This window comes from Triplophysa rosa, linkage group LG4 (genome assembly GCF_024868665.1).
Source record: "Triplophysa rosa linkage group LG4, Trosa_1v2, whole genome shotgun sequence".
NCBI classification, from domain to species: Eukaryota; Metazoa; Chordata; class Actinopteri; order Cypriniformes; family Nemacheilidae; genus Triplophysa; species Triplophysa rosa.
The window spans coordinates 6,316,451-6,339,104 of NC_079893.1; the positions used below are offsets into that span (position 1 = coordinate 6,316,451).

At 36.8% G+C, this 22,654-nt stretch overlaps 3 protein-coding genes across 5 annotated transcripts in view; 1 reads left to right on the plus strand and 2 right to left on the minus strand.

Moving 5' to 3' along the window:
• Positions 1 to 1,103: 1,103 nt before the first annotated feature.
• On the minus strand, positions 1,104 to 15,423 carry knl1 (kinetochore scaffold 1). 2 transcript variants are annotated; one of them, XM_057330645.1, is made up of 27 exons: positions 15,350 to 15,423; positions 14,799 to 14,848; positions 13,869 to 13,908; positions 13,711 to 13,764; positions 13,532 to 13,617; positions 13,071 to 13,123; positions 12,842 to 12,863; positions 12,668 to 12,708; positions 12,401 to 12,453; positions 10,592 to 12,302; positions 8,640 to 10,516; positions 8,379 to 8,487; positions 8,207 to 8,274; positions 6,116 to 6,214; positions 5,914 to 6,029; positions 5,597 to 5,687; positions 5,346 to 5,462; positions 5,139 to 5,226; positions 4,968 to 5,051; positions 4,835 to 4,874; positions 4,625 to 4,729; positions 3,189 to 3,289; positions 3,036 to 3,101; positions 2,723 to 2,832; positions 2,104 to 2,225; positions 1,861 to 1,986; positions 1,104 to 1,295 (listed from the first exon to the last, which is right to left on the minus strand). In XM_057330645.1, exons 2-27 carry the CDS (start codon positions 14,816 to 14,818, stop codon positions 1,199 to 1,201), a joined length of 5,496 nt encoding a protein of 1,831 aa, XP_057186628.1. In that variant the 5' UTR covers positions 14,819 to 14,848; positions 15,350 to 15,423; the 3' UTR covers positions 1,104 to 1,198. The 2 variants fall into 2 exon arrangements, with proteins under 2 accessions (XP_057186628.1, XP_057186627.1); XM_057330644.1 differs by having other exon boundaries at positions 8,640 to 12,302.
• A 225-nt stretch (positions 15,424 to 15,648) lies between these two features.
• On the plus strand, positions 15,649 to 18,000 carry knstrn (kinetochore localized astrin (SPAG5) binding protein). The gene is made up of 8 exons (XM_057332444.1): positions 15,649 to 15,747; positions 16,182 to 16,279; positions 16,395 to 16,421; positions 16,522 to 16,621; positions 16,726 to 16,840; positions 16,938 to 16,999; positions 17,219 to 17,293; positions 17,545 to 18,000. The coding sequence occupies exons 2-8, from the start codon at positions 16,191 to 16,193 to the stop codon at positions 17,671 to 17,673; spliced, it is 597 nt and encodes a 198-aa protein (XP_057188427.1). The 5' UTR covers positions 15,649 to 15,747; positions 16,182 to 16,190; the 3' UTR covers positions 17,674 to 18,000.
• A 385-nt stretch (positions 18,001 to 18,385) lies between these two features.
• Positions 18,386 to 22,654, minus strand: part of sdk1b (sidekick cell adhesion molecule 1b) — a 188,498-nt gene continuing 184,229 nt past the window's right edge. For both annotated transcript variants that reach the window (XM_057332366.1, XM_057332365.1), the window contains one exon: positions 18,386 to 22,128. In XM_057332366.1, coding sequence (XP_057188349.1) covers positions 21,859 to 22,128 — 270 coding nt within the window. In that variant the 3' untranslated portion in view covers positions 18,386 to 21,858. The remainder of the gene's footprint in view (positions 22,129 to 22,654) is intronic.

Sequence of the window (22,654 nt, forward strand, 5' to 3'; positions counted from 1 at the left end):
ATGTGATACCCCTTCGTCATTTAGTGCTGTGAAAAACGCCCACGGTATAACATAAAAAAGACGTACCTTCAAAAGAAGCTGGAGATCCATCATTCTCAATTATATTCCAGCAAACGATGCTCCTTGAACAGTTGAGCTTCTTTAATGCCACAGTCAATGTCTGCATGCTGGTGAATTGTTCAGAGTCACAACATTGCGTATACAACATTGCCATTTAATAATATGTTGCATCTTTGCTAATGCGTGTGCATGATAAATGTTTTATTGCATTAGGGCTAATGCCTATGCACTTAAAAGACTCTTATGATTTTTTTCCACCAGGCTACATCGCAGTAATGAGTAATGTGTACTGTATGCTATGGCTGTTAAATGCATTTGTGATTCCCATGTCACATCGATTTCCTCTCAGGAATTAATATTACATACCTATGTCTCCATCTTCAACAGCGGTTGTTACTACTGCAAGTAAATTGGTATTAGCTCCGTGGTATTCAGAACAAAATTTCTTGAATACCAAAATGAGGTCATGTTTACCTGCACAATTCCCTACAGACATTGCCTAATTTTTGCACAAACAGATGTGGCCAAAAGTGATGTCCGACTTTAGAAAATAAACGCCTTTGCTTTTTATTCAAAATTGTTAGAATTATATTTTAAAGCATTGTGCTTGGATTGTAAAGTGAAGCTCAGGTTGTATGCGCTAGCCTTTTGTTTTTCTATGCATTTAAAAAAAAAACATTTCCAGATATGCAGTAGTTTGCCCTTTTTGCCAAATAAATACCATAAAGGTTTTGTGTACATATTTCATACACTTCATATTTGGTTTTATTTAACCAGAGGGGAGATTAAAAGCCCCTGGACATCACTTTTGGCCACTACTGTATGTCCAAAAATGTTGACCAGTAGTAGGCGATGTAATAAGAACTATGCTCTCATGTCATTTCAAGGCATAACAGAGACCAGCTAGTGTGCAAAAGCTGTTAGACCGATTACTGGAATGGGTTAGAGTTAACTGGTTACATGTGCACAGAATTCCAAACGACCCAATATACCCAGTGTATCCACCCCAAATAAAGAACTTTCAAACTCTGTTCATTGTGGTTATTCTTTTATTGGATATTTGAACATACAAACACGAATATACAAAGATTTAAATGAACAGAAGGGTGGAGGGAGTAAATACAGAAGGTTTGAGATCCTAGCACAGGAGATCACTGTGAATGTTCTTGAGGACGTTTGTCAGATAGTTCTCGCCTGGTCTGACAGATGACATAATGTCTTCAATTTGGCTCAACCTAAACAAAGTAAAACATGTTAGTAAATCAACCAACTCAAGTCAAAGTCTGCATCATTGTCAATTCTGCCACATGTATAGTACATACACACAATAAATGATAATAATAGTACTTACATTTAATATAACAAATAAGCAATCATTCATTACATATTATTATATTTATTAAATAATACACATTTATTATAACATAAACAATTTTCATGATCTAGTGAAAACTGCTTTACAAATGTAATTTATTTCCACCACCTGTTAGTATTGCAGCCTACATTCTAGGAAGAATAAAAGTATGAAAATTGGTTTGTCGTGGAGCGAAGATGTTCTGTGATAAAGTACACTAGCCACAAATAGATTTTCTATCGAAAAAACGGAATTCCAATTATTATGAATTTAATATCTTATCTCGACATAATTGAAAAACAATGCAATTCACAGCAAACCGCTTTCAATCCTCAGGACATTTCTTATCAGACAACAACCTCAGTTTATTCGCTCCACTCATGAGTCATGACAGCATATAAAAACGGCAACAACTCTATGCAACACTGAAAACATTGCTTTCAAACCTGGTGTTGCCGATGTGACTTCTGAAGTTCTGTATTTGTAGTGGTCCAAAAGGATAGTCAGGGGTGACCAACAGACTTAACTCAAACTTTTCAAATGCTTTCAGGCTTGAGAACATGATATGGATTCTGAAATTAAAAAACAGCACTTTTAATTGCATTCCTCCAAACATGCATATTTTTAAACAAATGTCAAATCATTAACACTAAAAATGAGTAAAAGCTGGTAAATGTCTGTTGACGTACTGCGTGTCCACACAAGTGATCTGTCGAATGCAAAGCCTCAGTCCTCCCGACTTCTTCAGTCGATGAATCTCCTCACCCAAAAGTCGGAGACGACCCACCAGCAAACTGACACCATGAAGCAGCTGTTCAGAAACATTCAAACAACACTTTACATCATCTTTACACTGTTCTCAACTATTAGTCATACTGGAAACTCCAGGGGCCTGAGGTATAAACGTTGTAATGTACATCGAAATGTACACGCATCATTTTCCAACTATATATCAGGATTACATTTATATACAAAAGAAAACACACATCCTATGGACACACTTTTGTCTATGGGTACACACATTTTAAAGATAAAATCCATGCAAAGTTTTACACATGAAGTCCCAGAGCTGTTGTGCAGACGGGTTGGCTTAATTTGCACAAATTTAGAGCAAATGTGAAAGACAGACAAAACGAGCAACACCTGGTTATGCCTCGAAGCTTTTTGTTTGTTTTTAATTAAAATTGGAAAAGAGCCATTATTGTCAAGTACCAAAAAATGTAAAAAATATTTTGGACCGGTCTTTTATTTTATCCCTATTGGCTTTTGTAGCAAAACCATGTGTCCATTGCTTAAAAGCGTGCTTACCTCTGGTATATGTCTAGTTGTGGTGTACTTTTGCATCCAATGAGCTTGAGACTTATTGTGCAGTGCGAGCAATCTGTGAACCATGCTGGCATGACACTCAGACTTTTCCACTTTAAAAAGAAAAGCATATTAAGCAAATGATACAAACGACAACATACTATAATACAATGTAACACAAGCAGGGGATCATTTACATCCAGCCAATGTTCGCAAAAATAAGCGACGATTGGATGATCAGGATTGTATGAATAAATAACTAGACACAGAATATTGAAATGACTAAAAATGACAAAAACAAACAAACAACTCTTACGATTCAGCCTCAAATGGAGTGATGCGTCCATATTCCGCTCTACATCCTCAGTCATCCATTCCTTCCCTGATAGACAATATCATTTTAGGCTACTTTTGAATGTGTTTACAACAAAAACATTTTGAAGTAATTGTAAAGCAATCATCAACTCACCAGCAGGTGTTTGTAGCTTCACCTGCAGGTGCACAGTGTTGTGAAGGAAAGTAAACAAAGCTCCTCTTTCATCCGTCTCATCCAGACGCCACTCATTCAAACTGAAAGACAAAACACAATTTGATCTTGAGCAATTCAAAAGTTAAAAGGCTTGTTTTAAGAATAAACAAACACCAAGACAAACCACCCTTAATATCACAACATGTGGTATTAAGCTAAATGCGAATAAGTTGACAATTTGAATTCGTATTAGTTACACCAGTGGTTCTCAAACTTTTTTGTTGTAAGGCCCCCTTTGTGTAGAGTGCATTCCTTTGCGGCCCCCCAAATAAAGACTTATAATCTTAAACTTTAAATAAACCAAGAAAATATTCAGTTAAACAATGCTAAAACATCAATTCTTTTGGTTGGTCAAACATCAATTCTGATGTTTGATTGCACAAAATTTATGATAAATATCTATATTTCTAAAATGCCACAAAATCTGTGGCCCCCTGGAACCATCTTGGGGCCCCCCAGGAGGCCACGGCCCCCAGTTTGAGAACCACTGAGTTACACCGTGTCTATACCAGATGCGGCGCGATGCGACAAGAGATAATAGAACGAATTAGAACCCATTATAATTTTAAAATTTGTCCACACCGGACGTGTCGCGACAATACCATTAGAACAAGCCGTGTCGCGCCGCACTGCGCCACGTCCGGTGTAGACACGGTGTTACATGCACTGCAACTAGGGCTGGGAATCATTTGAATTTATCGATTCCAATTCCAAGTCTGTTTATCGATTTAGATTCTTATCGATTCCACAGTTGAAGTAAAACATTTAGATATCAACTGTATGGTCATTTAGCCTGCTTATTGACTTGTTTGCAAAAAATGTATACATTTATGAGCACCGTTTTGTATATATATATATATATATATATATATATATATATATATATACACATATACATACACACATAGAACCATGTTTTTTCTAATTTATTACTGATAAATTTAAAATCTGATTTGTTTTACCATAGTTGAACTGCATCATGGTTAAACTGTTGTAACTATAATGAAACTATGGTTAATTAGCAGTTCCTGTGCTTTTTAAAGCAAATACTATAGTTAAACTATGCTCACTATGTACATTTATTTATTGAGATTTCAGCAGATCACGCAACGCGTGTACTTTTCTGAAAATATGCACACAGGAATTGATAAGAGGAATTCAAATTTTAATCTCAAGCATCCGATTCCTAGCCTTTCGATTCCGATTCCAAATGGGAATTGTTTTTCGATTCCCAACCCGAACTGCAACTACTCACGGCTAGCGAACAATTTACGGCACTATGATGTTTAGAACAGCTCCAGTGATGATTATGGAAGCGTTTCATACTACACTTGCTATGTAGACAGTGTGGCTCATTTCTGATAGAAGCAAATAACCTGTTTAAAGTTGCAAGATGACTCTTAAAGCCGCTGCATTCCTCTCGCAGCTTCTGCTCTTGGCCCTCAAAGGTCTTCAGTTGAATCTGTAGCTCATCAATTCCCCTGAAAGTTTCACAATTATATTAAATGAGCCTATTAAAAATCACCCAATGACCCACGCATTTTCCAGATCTAAGATTTAGCAAACAATTTAACAAAATGACATACCTCTCCTTCTCAGTCAAAGCTAAATTAAGCTTGTGTAAATCTGTTAATAACAACAACAACAACACATCAAAACATTATTTTTCTTGAATATTTTATAGGTCTTTACATTTCTGTCAAATTAAAGATACAGTACCATCTTCCTTTGCTTTCAAGTCTGGCCTGATTTGGGAAGAGTTGTGATTGTTTCCCACCATCGCAGCATCTAGTGCTGCAAGTTCTGGTTTAGAAAAAAGCTGTTTTATATACAAAGCCGTGTACATACACCACTTCATAATGTTTAAATGAAGACGAAAGTCTTCAGTACCAGTCTCTAAACCATTGATGCATCCATTTAAGTCTTCCATCATTTCATCTGTCTCCTTGATTTTAGCCATGAGCTGTTGTTTTGAATCCTAAATGTCGAGGTGAAAAATACACCAACCTTATACAATCTTTCAGACATATAAAACGGAACGTTCAATTGAGAAACACGGTTTTATTTTGTATTTTTTCAAGTTGGAGATGCCTTTACCTGTGTTGTTTTGATGAACTGAGAGTACAAGACTCCCTTCATTTCGTGAGACAGTGCTTTGTTTCTTTTTCCAAAGTAAACTCTCCGCGCTTTCAACGCGGTGCCAAAGCTTTTAAGCTGGGAAAAAAGAAGATGGCTTAATCTCAAAGATGAACCTCATTACACCTGACGACAGACTGTAGCAGCATGTGCTATGATTGCATTGATTCTTAACCAAAGTTGAAGCAGAATCGGGTTTAAAAACAACACACCTGCTCTTTTGTGAGTGTACATATCTCCCGCTGAAGGGCTCCGTTGATGCATTTCAGGGACTTTTCTTGTTCAGGGACTTGTTCTTTAAGTCTAAGAGGAATGTAATTTCATAAAACAATATAATATGATAATTAAGGAAGCAAAGTTGAAGTGGTTGGTTGTAGTATTATGTTTAAGTGCCCATGTTTGGTGCCGCTAGCTAGGCAGTTTGCCCACTTCACCTTTCATTTGTGTCTAGGATCAATTAAACCTACTAACTGAAATTCTGCAGTGATGTCATGTCATACAGCATGATCAAAGCCAGGCCACTACACACCTTTCCACCATTTCCGTAAGCTCTTTACAATCTTGCTCATACACTCTCTGCTTAGGGTGATGTATGTATTTCACCTTCAGTACATCCTCCATGGTGCGAGTCTCTCCCGCTCTGCACTGCAAAGAGAAATTTACGGATAGACCATCTCCTATATAGATGTCAGTCACAATAAGGCAGAGCAGAAGAAAATGGGAACACTTACACTTTCAGGAAGAGCACTTGGTCTAGATTTATGGATGAAGAAGTTGATACCGAAGTGGCTCAGGAACTCCTTCACGGTGATGCTTCCGTCCTCAAGTTTCTGGTAAAAGAAACAAGGCGGTGATCAACTAGACGTTCTCAAGAAAACTCCACTGAAGTCACCCTTAGAGGCGCTTTTGCTATAAACCCCGACTCAACATAATCCACACTCTTGTTTCTATGATATTATTATGGTCTCTATGGCTTGAGTCTCTTGTTCAATGCTATCAGTTATCTGCAATTTACCAGTGTTTTTACTTTGCAACATTCTTTCCTTTACTACATTATGAATAACACATACTTTTTACTGCACTTAGGCCCGGTTTGAAAGACACGGCTTAGCTTAAAGGGAAAGTTCACCCCAATAAAGGAAAATTCTGTCGTCATTTACTCACCCTCTTGTCATTTCAAACCTGTATGACTTTCTTTTTTTACGCAGAACACAAAAGAAGGTATTTTGAAGAATGTTGATAACCGAACAGCGGTGGCACCCATTAACTTCTATTGTATGACCAAAAAACCAATGCAAGCGAATGGCTGCCATCGCTGTTCGGTTAACAACGTTCTTCAAAATATCTTTTTTTGCTCTGCAGAAGAAAGAAATTCATACAGGTTTGAAATGACAAAAGGGTAAGTAAATGATGGCAGATTTTTCATTTTTTGGTGAACTATCACTTTAAGCCAGGACTATGCCTTAGTTGAATTAAGATATTTATGTTCCTTTCATAAAAAAACCATAGAAAAATATATTACTGGTGTGCATCTTAAGACAAAACAGTGGCACTGATATATTTTAATGTTTCTGGGCAAGTTATATTGAGTTAAGACAGGTCACACATTCATTTTAGTCTGGTACTAGCCTTAAACCTTGTCTGTGAAACCGGGCCTTAATGTAATAAATACATTATTTCAGCCTTAATACTTAAAGACCCCCAGTGGTAAAAATCTAGTTTTTAATGTTTTTTATATGTTTATGTTGTTTTTAACATGCTTTAAGACAAACCGTGTGCTAATTTATCATTTTAAACCATTTCTGAGTATTTAGTTCGTTTTAATTAGGGATGTAACAATATAACAATGTCAATGTATAATACCTCGGAATAAGCTCCACTGTACGAAATTATTGCAATATTTAAAATGACAAATAATGACTTGGAAGCGTGCCATAAGCATCCTCTTTTCTTTATCTTTGAATCATAACTGTTGCTTAGAGGTATGAGTTATAGTATGAGATGGGTCAAATGATCTAAAAATCCCTTTATAAAATAAAATGACTGCACCAGATGGACCTTGACAAAGGTAAAATCTATAATTTTTTCTAACATTCTCCTTGATAGGCCCAGAAGACCTATCGTTTCATCCAGTCATGTGACCACAATAATATTGAGACAATTTTGCTATTACGATAACACGATATCGATAATATTGTTACACCCCTAGTTTTAATGAGTAAAATTATCAACCACAGGGGGACTTTAAGTACATAAATCTAGTACTTTCTGAAGCATTTTTACAAATTAATTTTATGAAGAAATACCTAAAAATGTATTTATAAAATGTGGTGGAAAAGATCTGTTGGATCAGCTGCACATAATAAAGTTATGTTTGCTCAAACAATTTTTATATGTAAAAGTTACATATTTTGATTTAAAGTTCACAACTATTTTTTTAAATATTTTGAGTTAATGTAGGGTGACCATGACGTATGCGGTGGACAAATGCGACCTCTTGAGAACGCACCCGAAATCCTGGCAAGGATGTGTCTGGGAAAAATGGCACGTATGGTCACCCTAGTTAATGTGTCATAACATTTTCATTTATCTTTAACAAGATATTAAGTTAACAAAACTGAAATCCAAATAAAAAATGTAACCGCCCACTACCATAGGTAACCACAAAATCCAAAAATATAACAAACTCCTCTAAATCTCAAGGATAAATAAACGTTAAACACTAATAAGTGTTTCCCTGTACTGAAAAACACATAAAACAACACTTATTTTAAAAAATGTACTCTCAAAATGCAGTCTTACGCATGTGAAAATACTAGTACCTTGTTGAAATCAAATTTGTAATCCGACGTCCCATCTACATGAGATTCATAGTGGGAGCTTCTGAGAGCTGTAAAGTAGATGTTTTCTTTATTAAAACACCACAAAAACCCTCTCTCACTGCACAGCGATTAAACATTTTAATGTATCCGATAACAGACACGTGCAACTCACTGGATTCATAAACTCCTGTATCTTCTCTTGTCTTTGCGCTGCGATTCTGAGCGGCGTGACTTGTAAAATTACCTTCCCACTGTACGCCAGCTTCATGACAGTCAGACCCCTGAGGAGACAGAAATCTGATGCATTAGCATAATAACGCACATGAATGGAGCCCACGCTTAACACTTTATTACAGAACAACCTCCAAGCAAGTAGTGGAAATATCAAGCCAACAAATGATTAAGCAGAAAATGATTAAAATGTCTTGCTCACCATGTCAGAGATGTATGCTTTCTTGTTTGGTTCCGCTGTAACATTGGTTTCTTCAAGATACAGTCTTTTCAAAGCCTGACTGGTGTTCACGTCTGGTTCAAAGACATCATTCTCTAAGAGCTCCTCATCCATAAGTGCAGCCGAAGAATCCACTCGTTCCTCTTCTTTGTGAATCGGCCAATTTTCAAGACTTCCTGACAAATCCTCTTCGCTGTTCATCTCGGGAAATTCCTCATCGTTGATGTTGACTGTTTCGCAGTTGCTGTTCTGCTTGATATCCAAATGTTTCTCCACAGAAAAACACTGCAAATCGCGAGTACTTGGGGTCACGGTCTTGTTCGGAGTTATAGCCGTAGCTCTCTTGGGAAGTTTCGGCATAACGCCACTGAATGAAACCCTTGATAAGAAAGGATGCTTTCTAAGACTGAATGGTGTGGTCTTGTCATTTTGAAAAGATTTATCTTTCTGTTTGACGTTAGGTGTAACAATTGACGCCGGCTCTGTAGAAATGGCAGTTTCACATTGCTCTTTACCCTTATGAGACATCTCCGGAAGTGAACATGAGGGCAAAGGCGCAGTTGCTACCTTCAATACCTCTTCTTTAAGACGGCGTGACATATTTTGAAGCTCCATCTGAAAGTCTACCAAACTTCTCCGTCTTGATTTTGCATGTCGTAGCTCTTCTTTAGTAAAGGAATCTGCAACAGACTCAGTTGAGGAAAGTTCAAGTTGGACCGAGTTTGAGCTCTGCTCCGGACCCTCTGCTACTTTCTCTTCATTCCTGGAGGTCTCCACATTCGTTGCTTGTCTCTGATTAAATGTAATATTTTCTTGTGTTTCGATGGGCATTGTGATGACTTTTGTAACCTGCATGTTGTTGTCTTCATCAACAGATCCTGTGGTCATTGAATTGGAATTTCCGTCCACTTGCATGTCAGCTGCTGTGTACGACTTTGACACATTAGTGCATTTGAGTCCGCTATTATCAAGATCTGACTTTGAAGAGAATGGGATATGTTTTGAGTTGTAGACTTCATGGTTAATACCACTCTTGGCAGCTTCAGACACCTCATTCTGTTCTTCACTTGATCCTGGGCAAGAAACAGATGTTGATGCCCAAAGTGCACTTTCAGTTGCTTTGATCTTTGCACCAGTGCCTGCCAAAGTTCCTTGTGTGTCAATTGCAATCGTATTGCAACCTGTAAATTCCATTTCATCATCTATACCTAAACTACTGGCTTGATGCATTACGTCCGTGCAGTCAGACGGTTCCGGCTGTGGATAAATTTGTGCTGAAGGCAACAGATTTCCGTCAGTCTTCCTTTTCTCAGTGGATATGAGGCTCTTCCACATGATATTGCCAGTGAATGCCTGGGTCATTTCCACTCCGTCAACATCAGGTCTGGACAATGAACTTACAAGGTTCAAACTATTCCTTGATTTACCCAACGGTTTGACCCTCTCGTAATTTTCAGCCTCAAGCACGACAGTCTGACATTGTGTCATTTCCATATCATCAAGGTTTGAGAAATTCTTGGCAGATTTGGTTTGGTCCACAATCTTCCCGTTTCCAGTCACATTAATAGATGAGTTCTTGCTTATTTGTGGATATGGATAAGCACTGGCTGTGTATTCTCCTTCTTGAACATACACTTCTAATGCCTCTGTCATCTCCATATCGTCAGAATCAGCAGTCTGGGCTATTGAGAAATTGCTCGATTCGTTTAAACTCGTTCTCTCTTCATTTCTAAACACATCAATAGCTGAGTTCTTGCTTATTTGTGGATATGGATAAGCACTGGCTGTGTATTCTCCTTCTTGAACATACACTTCTAATGCCTCTGTCATCTCCATATCATCAGAATCAGCAGTCTGGGCTATTGAGAAATTGCTCGATTCGTTTAAACTCATTCTCTCTTCATTTCTAAACACATCAATAGAGGACATCTTACCTGGTTTGTGAATTTGAAGCAGAGCTTCCCTTTCCAAATCTTCATCTTGAACAGAACTTGATATGGATGCATGAGGCATACTCTTTCTTGAGTTGCTTAACTGTTTGTCTGCACTAAACTGTTTGGCCTCGAAAACGATAGTTTGACACCGTGTCATCTCCATATCATCAAAATGATCGGTCTGGGGGATTGGAAGACGGCAAGATCTATTTTCAACCATTATCTCGGCATTTCCAGTCACATCAAATGAAGACTTTTTGCTTATTTGGGAAAACGGAAGTGATATTTTCTCCATCTTACTGAATGTATATTCATTTTCTTGGACAGACACTTCTAAGGCCTCGGTCAACTCCATATCATCAGAATAAGCAGGTTGGGTTATTGAGAGATTGCCAGATTTGTTTTGAGCCATTATCTCTTCATTTCTAATGGAGGACATCTTACTTGGTCTGTGAATTTGAAGCAAAGCTCCCTCTGTTATACTGGCTGTATGTTCTTTATCCCGAACAGAACTAGACATGGATACATTAGACAAACTCCTCGAGTTAATCAATGACTTCTCTCCATTGAACTGTTCGGACTCAATAACAATAGTTTGGCACTGTGTCATATCCATTTCATCATAATTAGCACCTTGAGCTACTGAAAGATGACCAGATTTGTTTTGATCCACTATTACACCATTTCCAATCCCTTTAAAGGAGGACTTCTTGCTTATTTTGGGACATAAAAACAGACTTTCGTTTTTCACACTGGCTGTATTCTCTTTTTCTTGAAAAGATACATCTAAAGTCTCTGTCATCTCCATATCATCAGAATTAGCAGGTTGGGCTATTGTGAGATTGCTTTGAAAATGTCCTGGTTTGTTTCGATCCATTATCTCTCCATTTCCAGCCACATTGAAAGGGGATATTTTGCTTGCTTTGGAAATTGAAGTTTCTTCTTTCATACTGATTGCGTGTTCCTTTTCTCGACAGGATACATCAAACATTCCTGTCATCTCCATTGCATCATCGTTCTCTGAGAAATAATGGGATCTGTTGTGATCCAGAGCCGACTGATTATTTCCTGTGAGGTTAACAGTGATAGCGGCAGTCTGGCTTTGAGTGAGCTCCATGCTATCATCATGTGAAAACATCGGTGTTGAAGCAATACCATTATTTCCAGAAACAAAAGACAAAACAGGCTGAGCATTACTTCTGTTTTCGATAACGGCAGTGTGACTTGTGGTCACTTCCACAGTATCGTCTTCAGAAAATGCAACACGGGAACGTCTACGTTGAAGTCCCCTTGGTTGTTGTGGGTTAACTTTGGTGATGGAATGCTGAACTTGTTGCATTAAAAACGATGGCAAGTGATTCTCCTTGTCAATTTCCGATGTGTTTGTATCGGCAAGCTCTTTTTTAGAAGATGAGGGTACAATAGTTTTTACAGTGGGTAGCGATATACTAGCAAGAAAAGCATTAAAGTCTGAGTCCATGTTTGGATTTTTAGTCTCGACTTTTGTGCAACATGACATGCGCTTCTGACCGGCAACACTCTGATCCCCGATGATCTGTGCTGCATCCCCGATGACCTGTTTGATTTCATTATCCTGATCAATTGTGATTGTGTGGCTGTGTGTCATATCCATGTATCCAGTCTCTTCTCCAAGCAAAATTGTTTTATCCACACAGTCATCTTGCAGGACGGGATCTGAGAAGAAGTTCTCCTAAAATGATATAGAAAAAGCAAGACGAAAACACATGATATGTAGACATGTTTTGTTTGCACGTTTTCATTTTCAGCATTAGATAAACTGGTACTGACCCTGCCCAGATGCTGGGATACATAAAGAGGATTGTTTAACAAAGTGTCCAGGCCTGAAACGAAAAAAAAAAAAAAAAACGTATACATAGCTTTAGTAATTCATTCTCTGATTGTGAGAATTATTCATAAAAAGAAAACTTGCTTGCATGAGATCAGAAGAAACTGTATTACCAAAGCAGTGAAGACCACAAAGTACAACTGAAGTCTTATTTTAAATCCAACTACATGAACTGAAAGGTTTGTGTTTTTTTGTCCTAAAAACATTACCTTTGATGTGGTGATGTCCCTCTTCAACAAAATTCAGAATCCTTTCATTAGAGAGACAATGATGTTATAATCATATATTATTTATATATTACACACACACAATCAAATAAAAATATTTATTTAACAATTTGAACAGTGTGCCTGTTATATGAAATAGTACGATTAATGACTTACTTTTCCTCTGGTCTGCAATCTCCTGTTTAATTTAAAAGCAAAGCGCAATGAGGTATATAACAGTGGCAGTATTTTTATATGGTGATATACAGAATTCATGTATTCTACACCTGGGACAGCCTACATATATTTCAATACACAGTTCAATATAAAAACACTGATAGTAAGTGACAGCTAACTCTAGGTAAAATAAACTTAACAACAAACTATAAACAACTAGAACACTCACCGACAGCTGTGTTCGGAACAGACGCCAGAATGGGAGATTCACTCTTTGCATCGCTGTGAAATTAAAAACATTGTCTATATATTACATGTGTGTAACAATGTTCAAAGTAAGGAAGGAAGGAGGCGGGAACCGGCGAACATTAAATAAACTTTTAATAAAATAAAACCAACCACAACACGAAAGTAAAGGGCCGACAGCTACCTCACGGTCAACTGCCGGCCACACAAACATAAATAAAACTCAACACAATGTCCAGGCCTGGTCTTCTCTCGTCCTTTTATGCTTCCGCTCCTCCGTGAGAGGTGCGAGACCGGTGCAACGCGCAGCTGACACTCATTATCACTCGCGTCACTGGCCTCGCACCGTTCCCTCACGGCTCTCGTCCCGCCTTCCTCGTTACAATGTGCATCTATCATTTTATGCATTTTTTTCCATTATTAGGTTGAGATCATTAAACTTACTTCGAAAAAACGCGGACATTTTTCGTAGCTGCAAAACTCACTCGCCGTGAATTTCTATTCTTCTCAATAGGCTTGGTGACCTCCTCCTACATAAACAGCAAAATAAAACTTTATTAGACAAAGAAACAATTCCAACAACAACAAAAAAAAACACTTAAACCATTGAGCCACTTATTCACCTGTTGCTCCTCTTGTTCGGGTACTCTCATAGATGTCCGAGGAGCTTTTAAAATCTATTTGGGGACAATAAAGAGAAACGTTTATCATTTCGCATGTCTTTAATAGAGCATCACATTATTCAGATCCTAATATGGATGATAAAAGACAGGATACATACTGATGACAACCTCCTTCTGGAAGATTTTCTTCCCTCATTTCTGTGTAGAACAAACGTGGCCACATAAATGTATATAGTTATTTGGTAACAAGATACAACACAATACAGTATAACCTGTACAAAAGAAATCTATTTATGTAAACAAACAACACATGGATACACATTTACTGCAAGTCAAATTATCATCAATATTTCTTGCATTCTTATGGCAGTTCCATATTATGTACAAAAGAGCATTTTGTCTTGCAGGGGGATGAAACAAAGGAACGGCTAGCAGCAGTCAGTAACAACTTTTTATGTGTTCTAAAGATAACTAATAAAGGGATTATAACATGATTTCATCTTTGGGTGAGTGAAAATATCGGCACAGAATCTACACATTTAAGATTCTGTCCTCATCGGCCAGCAGAAAAAGATCTTATTGTTGAGCCCTATTTTTTTCTGACAGCTTTGACTTCACAAAATAAAAAAGCATTTGAACATTTTCAACACTAGCAGACAGACTGGACCATTTATATGAGATCGATAACTATTTGAGTGACTTGTTCATCTAAAAATACAGCTTTTATTTAGAAGACAAAGGCAGTTGGACACCGTTTAAATTCTTCACTCTATCTAAAAATATTTTAAACCGCATTTTCAGCTTTATTATGTGTAAAGGATTATACAAGGAACCTCACACTAGACAACATTCAATTTAAAATCATTTGACACATCACCTACCAATTTAAAGTGAAAAGTGTCAATAATTGACAATACATTTTGAAAGAAACGGTGCCATATACAACGTCTGTTAGACAAGCAACGAAATCTTCACATGGACACGTTAACCGTCAAATACCCATAAGCAGGTTGTCAAATATCTGTTAACATTACTATTTGCTACTCAGAAAAATATAAAGAAAAAAACAACAAAAAGATCAAACTTACCCTAGATTCAACTGCTCCATCTTCAGCTCATGTGGAAAACTGCACTAAATCTAAATAATATATAGTGAGAAAAGACGATCGATAGCGTGTAAATTATTGATCAGTAACAATGAACTGTAACAGTAGTATTTGGTTAAGCTACACCCAATACATTTACATTTAGCAGACGCTTTTATCCAGAGCGACTTACAAATGAGGTAAAAAATGGAAGCAATTGCAGCAACATAAAAGCACAACAAAAAGCAAAGCGCGGTAAACGGTTTTCAATAATTTGGTTAATTACACACAATAAACATAATTTGGTTGAATTACTCTTATCTATCTAGTTAACCAATCTGATTATAATGTATGCGTTTTTCCAAAATCTAAAACTAGAAATCTGACAGACCCAAGACATCCATGAGCTCAAAATAACATTTCCAACGCAAAATTGAAGAAAGCAAACAGTTCTTGACATTTCGATGACTCGAATATACATACACACATAGACATTAGTTTAAAAATCAAATGGATTTAGATTTTTTAAATAAATAAGCAATAAAGCACAATACCTAAATGCAACTTCCCTCCATTGGCTACTTATTTTTTCCTTGCAAAATTTGAACTAAACCGCCGCGTCTCTTCCTCTCGTTTATAACGCGAGACAAAAGCCCCTCCGCGCCCTCTGCTGGAAAGGAGGACATCATATCAACACATCTTATTGTTAAATACAAAACTAGGCCACTTACTAGGCAATTTTACACATTTAAGACTTTACCGACCGTATTTTATTCACGTTTAAAATTCGCTGCGTTTTAACGCCATTTATTAATATCACATTTACAGCCAAAACGGATGAGTAGGGGAGGAGGCGGAAGTGACGCATTTTATTTTGAAAATCCGTGGTGGCGCTGAATAAAACCGGGACTTTAAAACGTAACCTTTCTCTGCAAAAAGATTCGTTTTTGTGGTAAGTTTATCAGTAGTATACTTCATTGTGGCCCTCATTTTTGTGAATGTCTGATTTGTGAGATTGTGACGTTTAACTAGACCATCACGAGTCACAGTAATGTTAGTGTCTCATGTTTTGAAACCTTTCATAATAAAGACCAATGTAACATGCAACATGGTAAAGCGACACCCTTAAAAGTACCTTTCACTACTGTAGCACCTAAAATATAAACGGTTCCTTATAATTGTATTTGTCTCTCAAGCATAAATTGATATTAAAAATACGTGTTATTTGTTACCCAAATGCAATGGTTTTTGTATGAAGCACTAAATAGGCCTATATAACTGTGAGATGTGCAAACGTTATTTCTTTACAGAATTTATGATTAGAACTGACCTTTACTGAAACACATTTTTGCATGTAAGTGTATGAGATTCTGTGTTCTTCTGAAGGCTTCAGTCATGAAGAAAGTTCAAGTGAAAGATGCCATCCCTTCACAGACCGGTGTGACATCCAAAACAGCACATGCCAAAAACAACACAGACAACAAGTGAGTGAATCTGTCAAAAACAATTTTATCACCAAATATGCTATTCTTAACATATATGTATAATTACATATTTATTTGACACATTTTAATGAAATATGTTGTGCAATTTTTTCAGAAAGAGCCAGCAGAGATCTCTAAAAGTGTAAGTATAATGATGGTGGTAAGAATAATTCATCTGTAATACGGATTTAAAAATGAAATGTGTTATTTGGAATGTTAAGTACATATTTTGTTTTTCTTAGACCAACCACAAGATATGGACCGCAAAATGACTTGAGGGAACAGAATCGAAACTTGACTGCAACGAATGAAGACCTGCAGAGACAGCTTGAAGAAATGAAGGTGATTATGTCAAGGATATGATCCAGTCATCTACTCAAATACATTAAAGAAGTATACTATTATTGGGAAGATAAGTCACTAATTCTTGAATGATGTTTTTAAAGGTAACAGTAACTGAACTGAACCATCGATGCTCGGACATCAAGGGGGAAAACAGAGAAATTCAGAAACAGCTGCGAGACTGCCATGTCTTACTTGTTGCAGAAAATCTCGACCCAGGTGATTGGTTTTTACCTGTCTGCTGGATCATTAGTCCTAACACATGGCGGTGAGAGATGTTTTTGGTTTTGTTTGAATCTAACAACCTCAAATTCAGTTTCAGGGGAGAAGTTGGGCCAAACAGCACAGCAGAAAGAAGAACAAAGAAAGGAAATTATGGTAACTCAATATAACTGCATATTTTATCTTGCATGTTAAGTCATTTGTGTACTATTATATAAAATTGTAGTAGGTGATAGGGTAGCATCACGTGACATTAAAACAGAAATAGTTTATTATGATTATTATAACCAGTGATACATTTATAGTGAATAGAATGTAACCGCCTATAAAAAATGATTTATTTCTTATTGTTTAATTTTGTTGTTGTAATGACAGACTGTTTCCCAAAATCTTTTGACTGAACTGAAACTGTTTGGAGAGATGGCTCAGGAGCATGCAGCAAATTTACAGGTCAGTATCAGTATCACTATTAGCATTTCTTTATCTGAATTAAACATTTTACACAGCAGCACTCTCCAGACATTATAGATATTTTACTATACTAGAATGAATTTTTTACAAACCCAAAGTCCACAATCATATTCATTTGAAATGTTTTTTTCTTTTTTTGACAATTCCTCTACAAAAGTACAGCTCACCTCAGTGGCTTACAATAGGATTTGTAATGTGAATCACAGTTTGGTCTTTGTGAACGCTTCTAGGAAGTGCAGAATACCATGAGAGACCTGACGGAAAACCATGAAAAGCTCCAGCAGGATCGAGCATTGTTCAATCTGGATGTGGAGGAAATGGAGAGAGCTTTGGCGGAGGCAGAGAGGCTCTTGATATAGACTAAATGAAAGAAACTCTTCTGCTGGCCATACCAAGATGTGTCCATCTAAAAAATCAGAAACAATTGAAAAAACAATCCTTTTGTACAGAATTGTTACAGCATGACCAATATTTTCAAAACCTAATTTTTTAAATACTACTTTGTTGATGAAATGCTTGAATAGTGTGTCTAAACTCCATCTGTGAAAACATCGGTTTGTTTGATTACAAGTAGAGACAATATTTAAACTATTTTCATGTAAAAATACAAATAAGCACTTCTAGAAAAATGCATCCTGTATATTTTTGAATGCTCTGGACAAAATTAAAAGCTATTAACTGCTAAACCGGCTTGAAAAAGAGATCTGTTATTCTTTTGTGGTCCCATTATAGTTGGAAAAATCAAGGCTGCTTTTTACTTAAGGATGTTATAGCACTACGACTAAATACTGTGATGTTCGTAAGCAAAGGCAGGATTTTCAGCTTTCTGGCAGCTCTCCTCATTCGGTCTCCCTCCCTCCAGTTCTTGTAAAAGTCATTTACAAGAATGTGAGATGTGTTGATGCCTGCATTACTATAGAAACTGATATCCGTGCAGAAAATGACACAATCAGATCTGTGCCTGAGCGCACGCTTGATTTAAAAAACAAATCCACATCGTGTGAACGGCAGTAATAACCTTAAATGGAGAAAAAGGAGGAAAAAGATGATCGGTAAAATACGTATCTCGTCCATTTAATCGTAGTACTCAAAACAAGTGCATTACAATGATAAAGCCTCAATATCACAGGCCATAATATTGATAAAGGGTTGCAACAGCGGACCATAAAAAAGATTTGAGCCACATTTAAAAACTGTTATTGAAATAGATACAAAAATGTGTTTGACACCTGTGACATAAAACGTGTTGTGAATGTGAGGGGGGGTTAACATCATATGTTTGTCATTTTACTAATGTAATCTATTAAGATGTATACATTTGTAGGTATAACGGAGCACCCAAATACTTTTAAAGGGCCACGGTGGATCTCTTCAATGAACATTTTACAGAAGACAGGAAACTGCATCGCATGAACGCAGCAAATAACGTTGACTTCTGTTGCCTTTCAGTCGCCATTATTGTAAATAAGAGAGCTGCAAGGTCATTTGTTTAGGGAATAATGTCAGCGAATTTACCAACATCATGTCATGTGCTCAAATGTCAAGTGGAAAGAATTACTCGCAAGCTACAGTCTGCTGACTAGATGTAAAACAATGTGTGGCTTTTTGGATGTATAGTTGGATCACATACAGTTCTGTCTGGTTTAGTGCTTGGGGAATTTGCATGAAGTTATAAACCGAGTGGTTTTATTTATTACACTAAAGGGATGTAAAATTAATTGTAGGTAGATTTTGTACATTTGGGGGGAAAAGGTGTTCATGATATTGCAGACACTAAACATAGCTTGGGTTCCTTCAATGTAAGAATAATAAGTTTAAAGGAACAACACACCACTAAACATATCACAGTTTAAGTATGATTTTTGTCAGTTGTGAGAACGGTGCTCAAAGTTAAATACTTAGGGTTAAGGGTTCAGAAAACTAAAAAACAATCGCAGCAGTTACAAAAATGTAAAAGACAAATGCGTATTGTTTTACAAAAGCAATTGTGACCTACAGGCTCGATTCGGTTCAATGCCACGATAGTGTAAGTGTTCATTGTGATGCACACACTGCACATGTTGACTATTTCAACACACAACGACTCACTTTAAGAGTACTTGAGTACAATGCTGGTAAATGCATACAGAATGCATTGTGGGTAATATAGCTGTAGGAACATCGACTAACATTTTAGTTGCTTTGAAGAGCATACAGTTGTGTCATTCAGATAAACAATACTCTGCATAGTCCTTCCTGTCCTTTAACCTAATGCGTTGCTCATTTAGATGCGGAACTTGTCAAGTAGACCGACCATGTCTATTCATTGTTATAAATGATGAATTTTGCGTAGAATAGACGTATTCACACAAGTATTGTATGTCCAAGTTCGGCCACTGCGTTTGAAGTACGGAGTCTTGTTATACATACAGTACCTGTGTTAAAGGAACAGTTCACCCAAAAATAAAAATTCTTCATTTACTCACACTTGAGTTGTTCCAAATCTGTATCAATTTGTCCTGATAAACACAGAGAAAGAAATTAAGAAGAATGTTTGTAACCGAACAGTTCTCGGTCACCAGTGACTACCATAGTAGGAAAAAGTTCTTTATAAATGTCTGTTCTGTTGAACACAGAAGAAGATATTTTAAAAATGTAGGAAAGCAAATCGCTCTGGGCATATTCTGGGGTAATATTTTCCTACTATGGTAGTCTATGGTGGCCAAGAACTGTTTGGTTACAAGCATTCTTCCAAATATCTTTCTGTGTGTTCATCAGAACAAAGACATTTGATAAATAACAGATCACTCGAGGGTCAGTAAATGATGACAGAATTCTTATTTTCGAGTAAACTGTGCCTTTAACCTCAGTAACCAAAGGGCAAATATGAGATATCTAAATGTCACTATATACTGTAGTACAGTATTATTTTTTCCAACATATAAACTTCTTATCAGTGTACTGTATACTACAAAAAAATAGAATTTAGTATTCTAAACACAGCCTACTGCATGTGTTGGGTCTGAATTACTGTATACCTATAAGAAAAAATGTTGTTTCAAACCTTTTTTCCCCTTTTTTCTACAGAACACAAAAGAAGATATTTTGAAGAACGTTGGTAACCAATCAACTTTCGTCCCCATTGACTTCCATTGTATGAACACAAAACCACTAAGACATTTCTCAAAATATCTCATTTTTTTCACAAACGAAAGAATCATACAGGTTTTGAATGACACGAGAGTGAGTAAACGATTGAACGAATTCTCATTTTTGTCGAGTAAAAAATTGTTCCTTTAAAGGGTTCAAACTGGCAACCTTTTTGTTCCCACCCCAGATCTGTAACACCACTCTCAACTTCTGTGCACCACAATTATGATCATTTTACCTGTGCGTTTTATTTATTCAGCACTCTCTTTCATAGTGAAATAAATACTTGTTCAACATCGAATGAGATGAAAAATCGGTGTATATTTGGATTTCTTATCAACTCTCTGGGTGACTGGGTTGTACACACACAGCAAGCCAGTCAAACAAACAGCGTGATTGTGACTTGCAGAAATGAACGTCACTAAAGAACTACGTCGACTTGGCACAAATCTGCACAACAGTAAAAACGTTGTTCGTACAAAAGTGATCCTAAAAATATACACACATCCAGCATCATTTACATACAGTATTGCTAACCTAAGAAAGCATCTGTTGTGAGCGCACGTTTGTGACCCGGCCTGTGAAAAACAGCCTAAAGTCTCAAAATCTAATTCTGACGTTTTGAGCCTCAAAGTTTGATATCAACCAATAATTTCACAATGATTTCAATATTTGACATGGCCTCACTCAGTCAATATTAAAGATATCAAGGTTATATTTTCACTAGGATGATTTGAAGTAGAAAACAGTAAATCACAAAAAAATGCCTTGAGCTGGGTCTTCACAGGCAGGGTCACGTTTTCTTTCTGGATAAAGCATCACTCTCTTGGTTTAAGAGAGCAATACATGTGCAAAGGCAGTTTTTTTTCAGTGCTTCTTTCACCCATCTTCGACACAAAAACACACACAAACAAGTTATTCCAATCTACCACACACTGTACAAGTCAGATTTCCGGCGATCTTCAAATAGAGTTTCAGGGATGGGTGAGGTGAGGAAGTTATTCGCTGAATCACTCGAGCGTGTGTTTGTCCACACATTACGACTAATCCCGCGGAGTTGCTACGGAACAACAAAGGAATTTCCGGCCTCCGTTGTGGTTCTTTGAGTCTTTGAGAAATGAGTATCGCCTCCTGCTAAAGAGTCTCACAGTGTAAAGTCTCCGCTCCCGTCGGGTCGCGGTTAATCTTCCAAAATCCACCCAGAAATGATTAACACATTAACAATGAGATACTTTAATACCTTCCCTTCTTTGAAGAGAGGAGATCTAACACACACATTTCGGGGGAATTAGAGGATATTCGTCTCTGGGAAAACACATTCAGTTTCTTTGATGCTCCGTGACAACGCGACTGGTCCCGTTCAGGGTCCTGTTTGTCAGCCTCCCGCTTGTTTTTGAGTTGATCTCGTAAGTTAATCAGACAAACGATGAGAAGCCAGTCACTGGGGTGCGTGTTCCCGGTGCGGGCTGTCCTGTGGGGGTGTAGACGCCCCCTACGCTGTGCTGGGTCACCACAGTCTGATAATAACCCCCCTCCGCGTCTGTCGGGGTACAGTCTTCGAAGCCTCCACCGGTTTTCACACCTTTGGGCTGACGCTTCCATGAGTTGTAATAGGTGGGGTCGCTCATGTAGTGATTGACGAACGAGTGCTTGGGATGCTCGTCCTCGTAGTCACTGTCGCTCACCTGCACACGAAGGATGATGGGATATAAATACGTTAGTATATATTATTATTTTTAAATAGATGTTTTATGTTTGAAATATTTTTAAAAATGTTTTATTATATATTTTATTACAAAATATAATAACATATTTTACAAATATTATGAAAAAATATAAAAGTCTAGTAAAAAAGCAAAAATTAAATAAATAAATAAAAAAATCTGTTATAGACCTTTTTGCAAAATGTAAACAACAGTTCCTGTTTACGGTTTTTTAGTTTATTTTGGTAATTTCACATATATGATAAGACTTAAAGATCTTCAAAATGGCAGCCACTATGAAGGGGGTCTGTACGGTATATAATTAGTATTTGATTATATAATTATTAAATAAATATTAATAAAACTGTATAAACGTTTATATATATATTTTATTATATATTCATTTGATTATTTTTATTTTTTTATAGATTTTTTATCTTTTAAATATTGTTAAAAATATTTTATTATATATTTTATATTACAAAATATACAGTGTAATAAAATATTT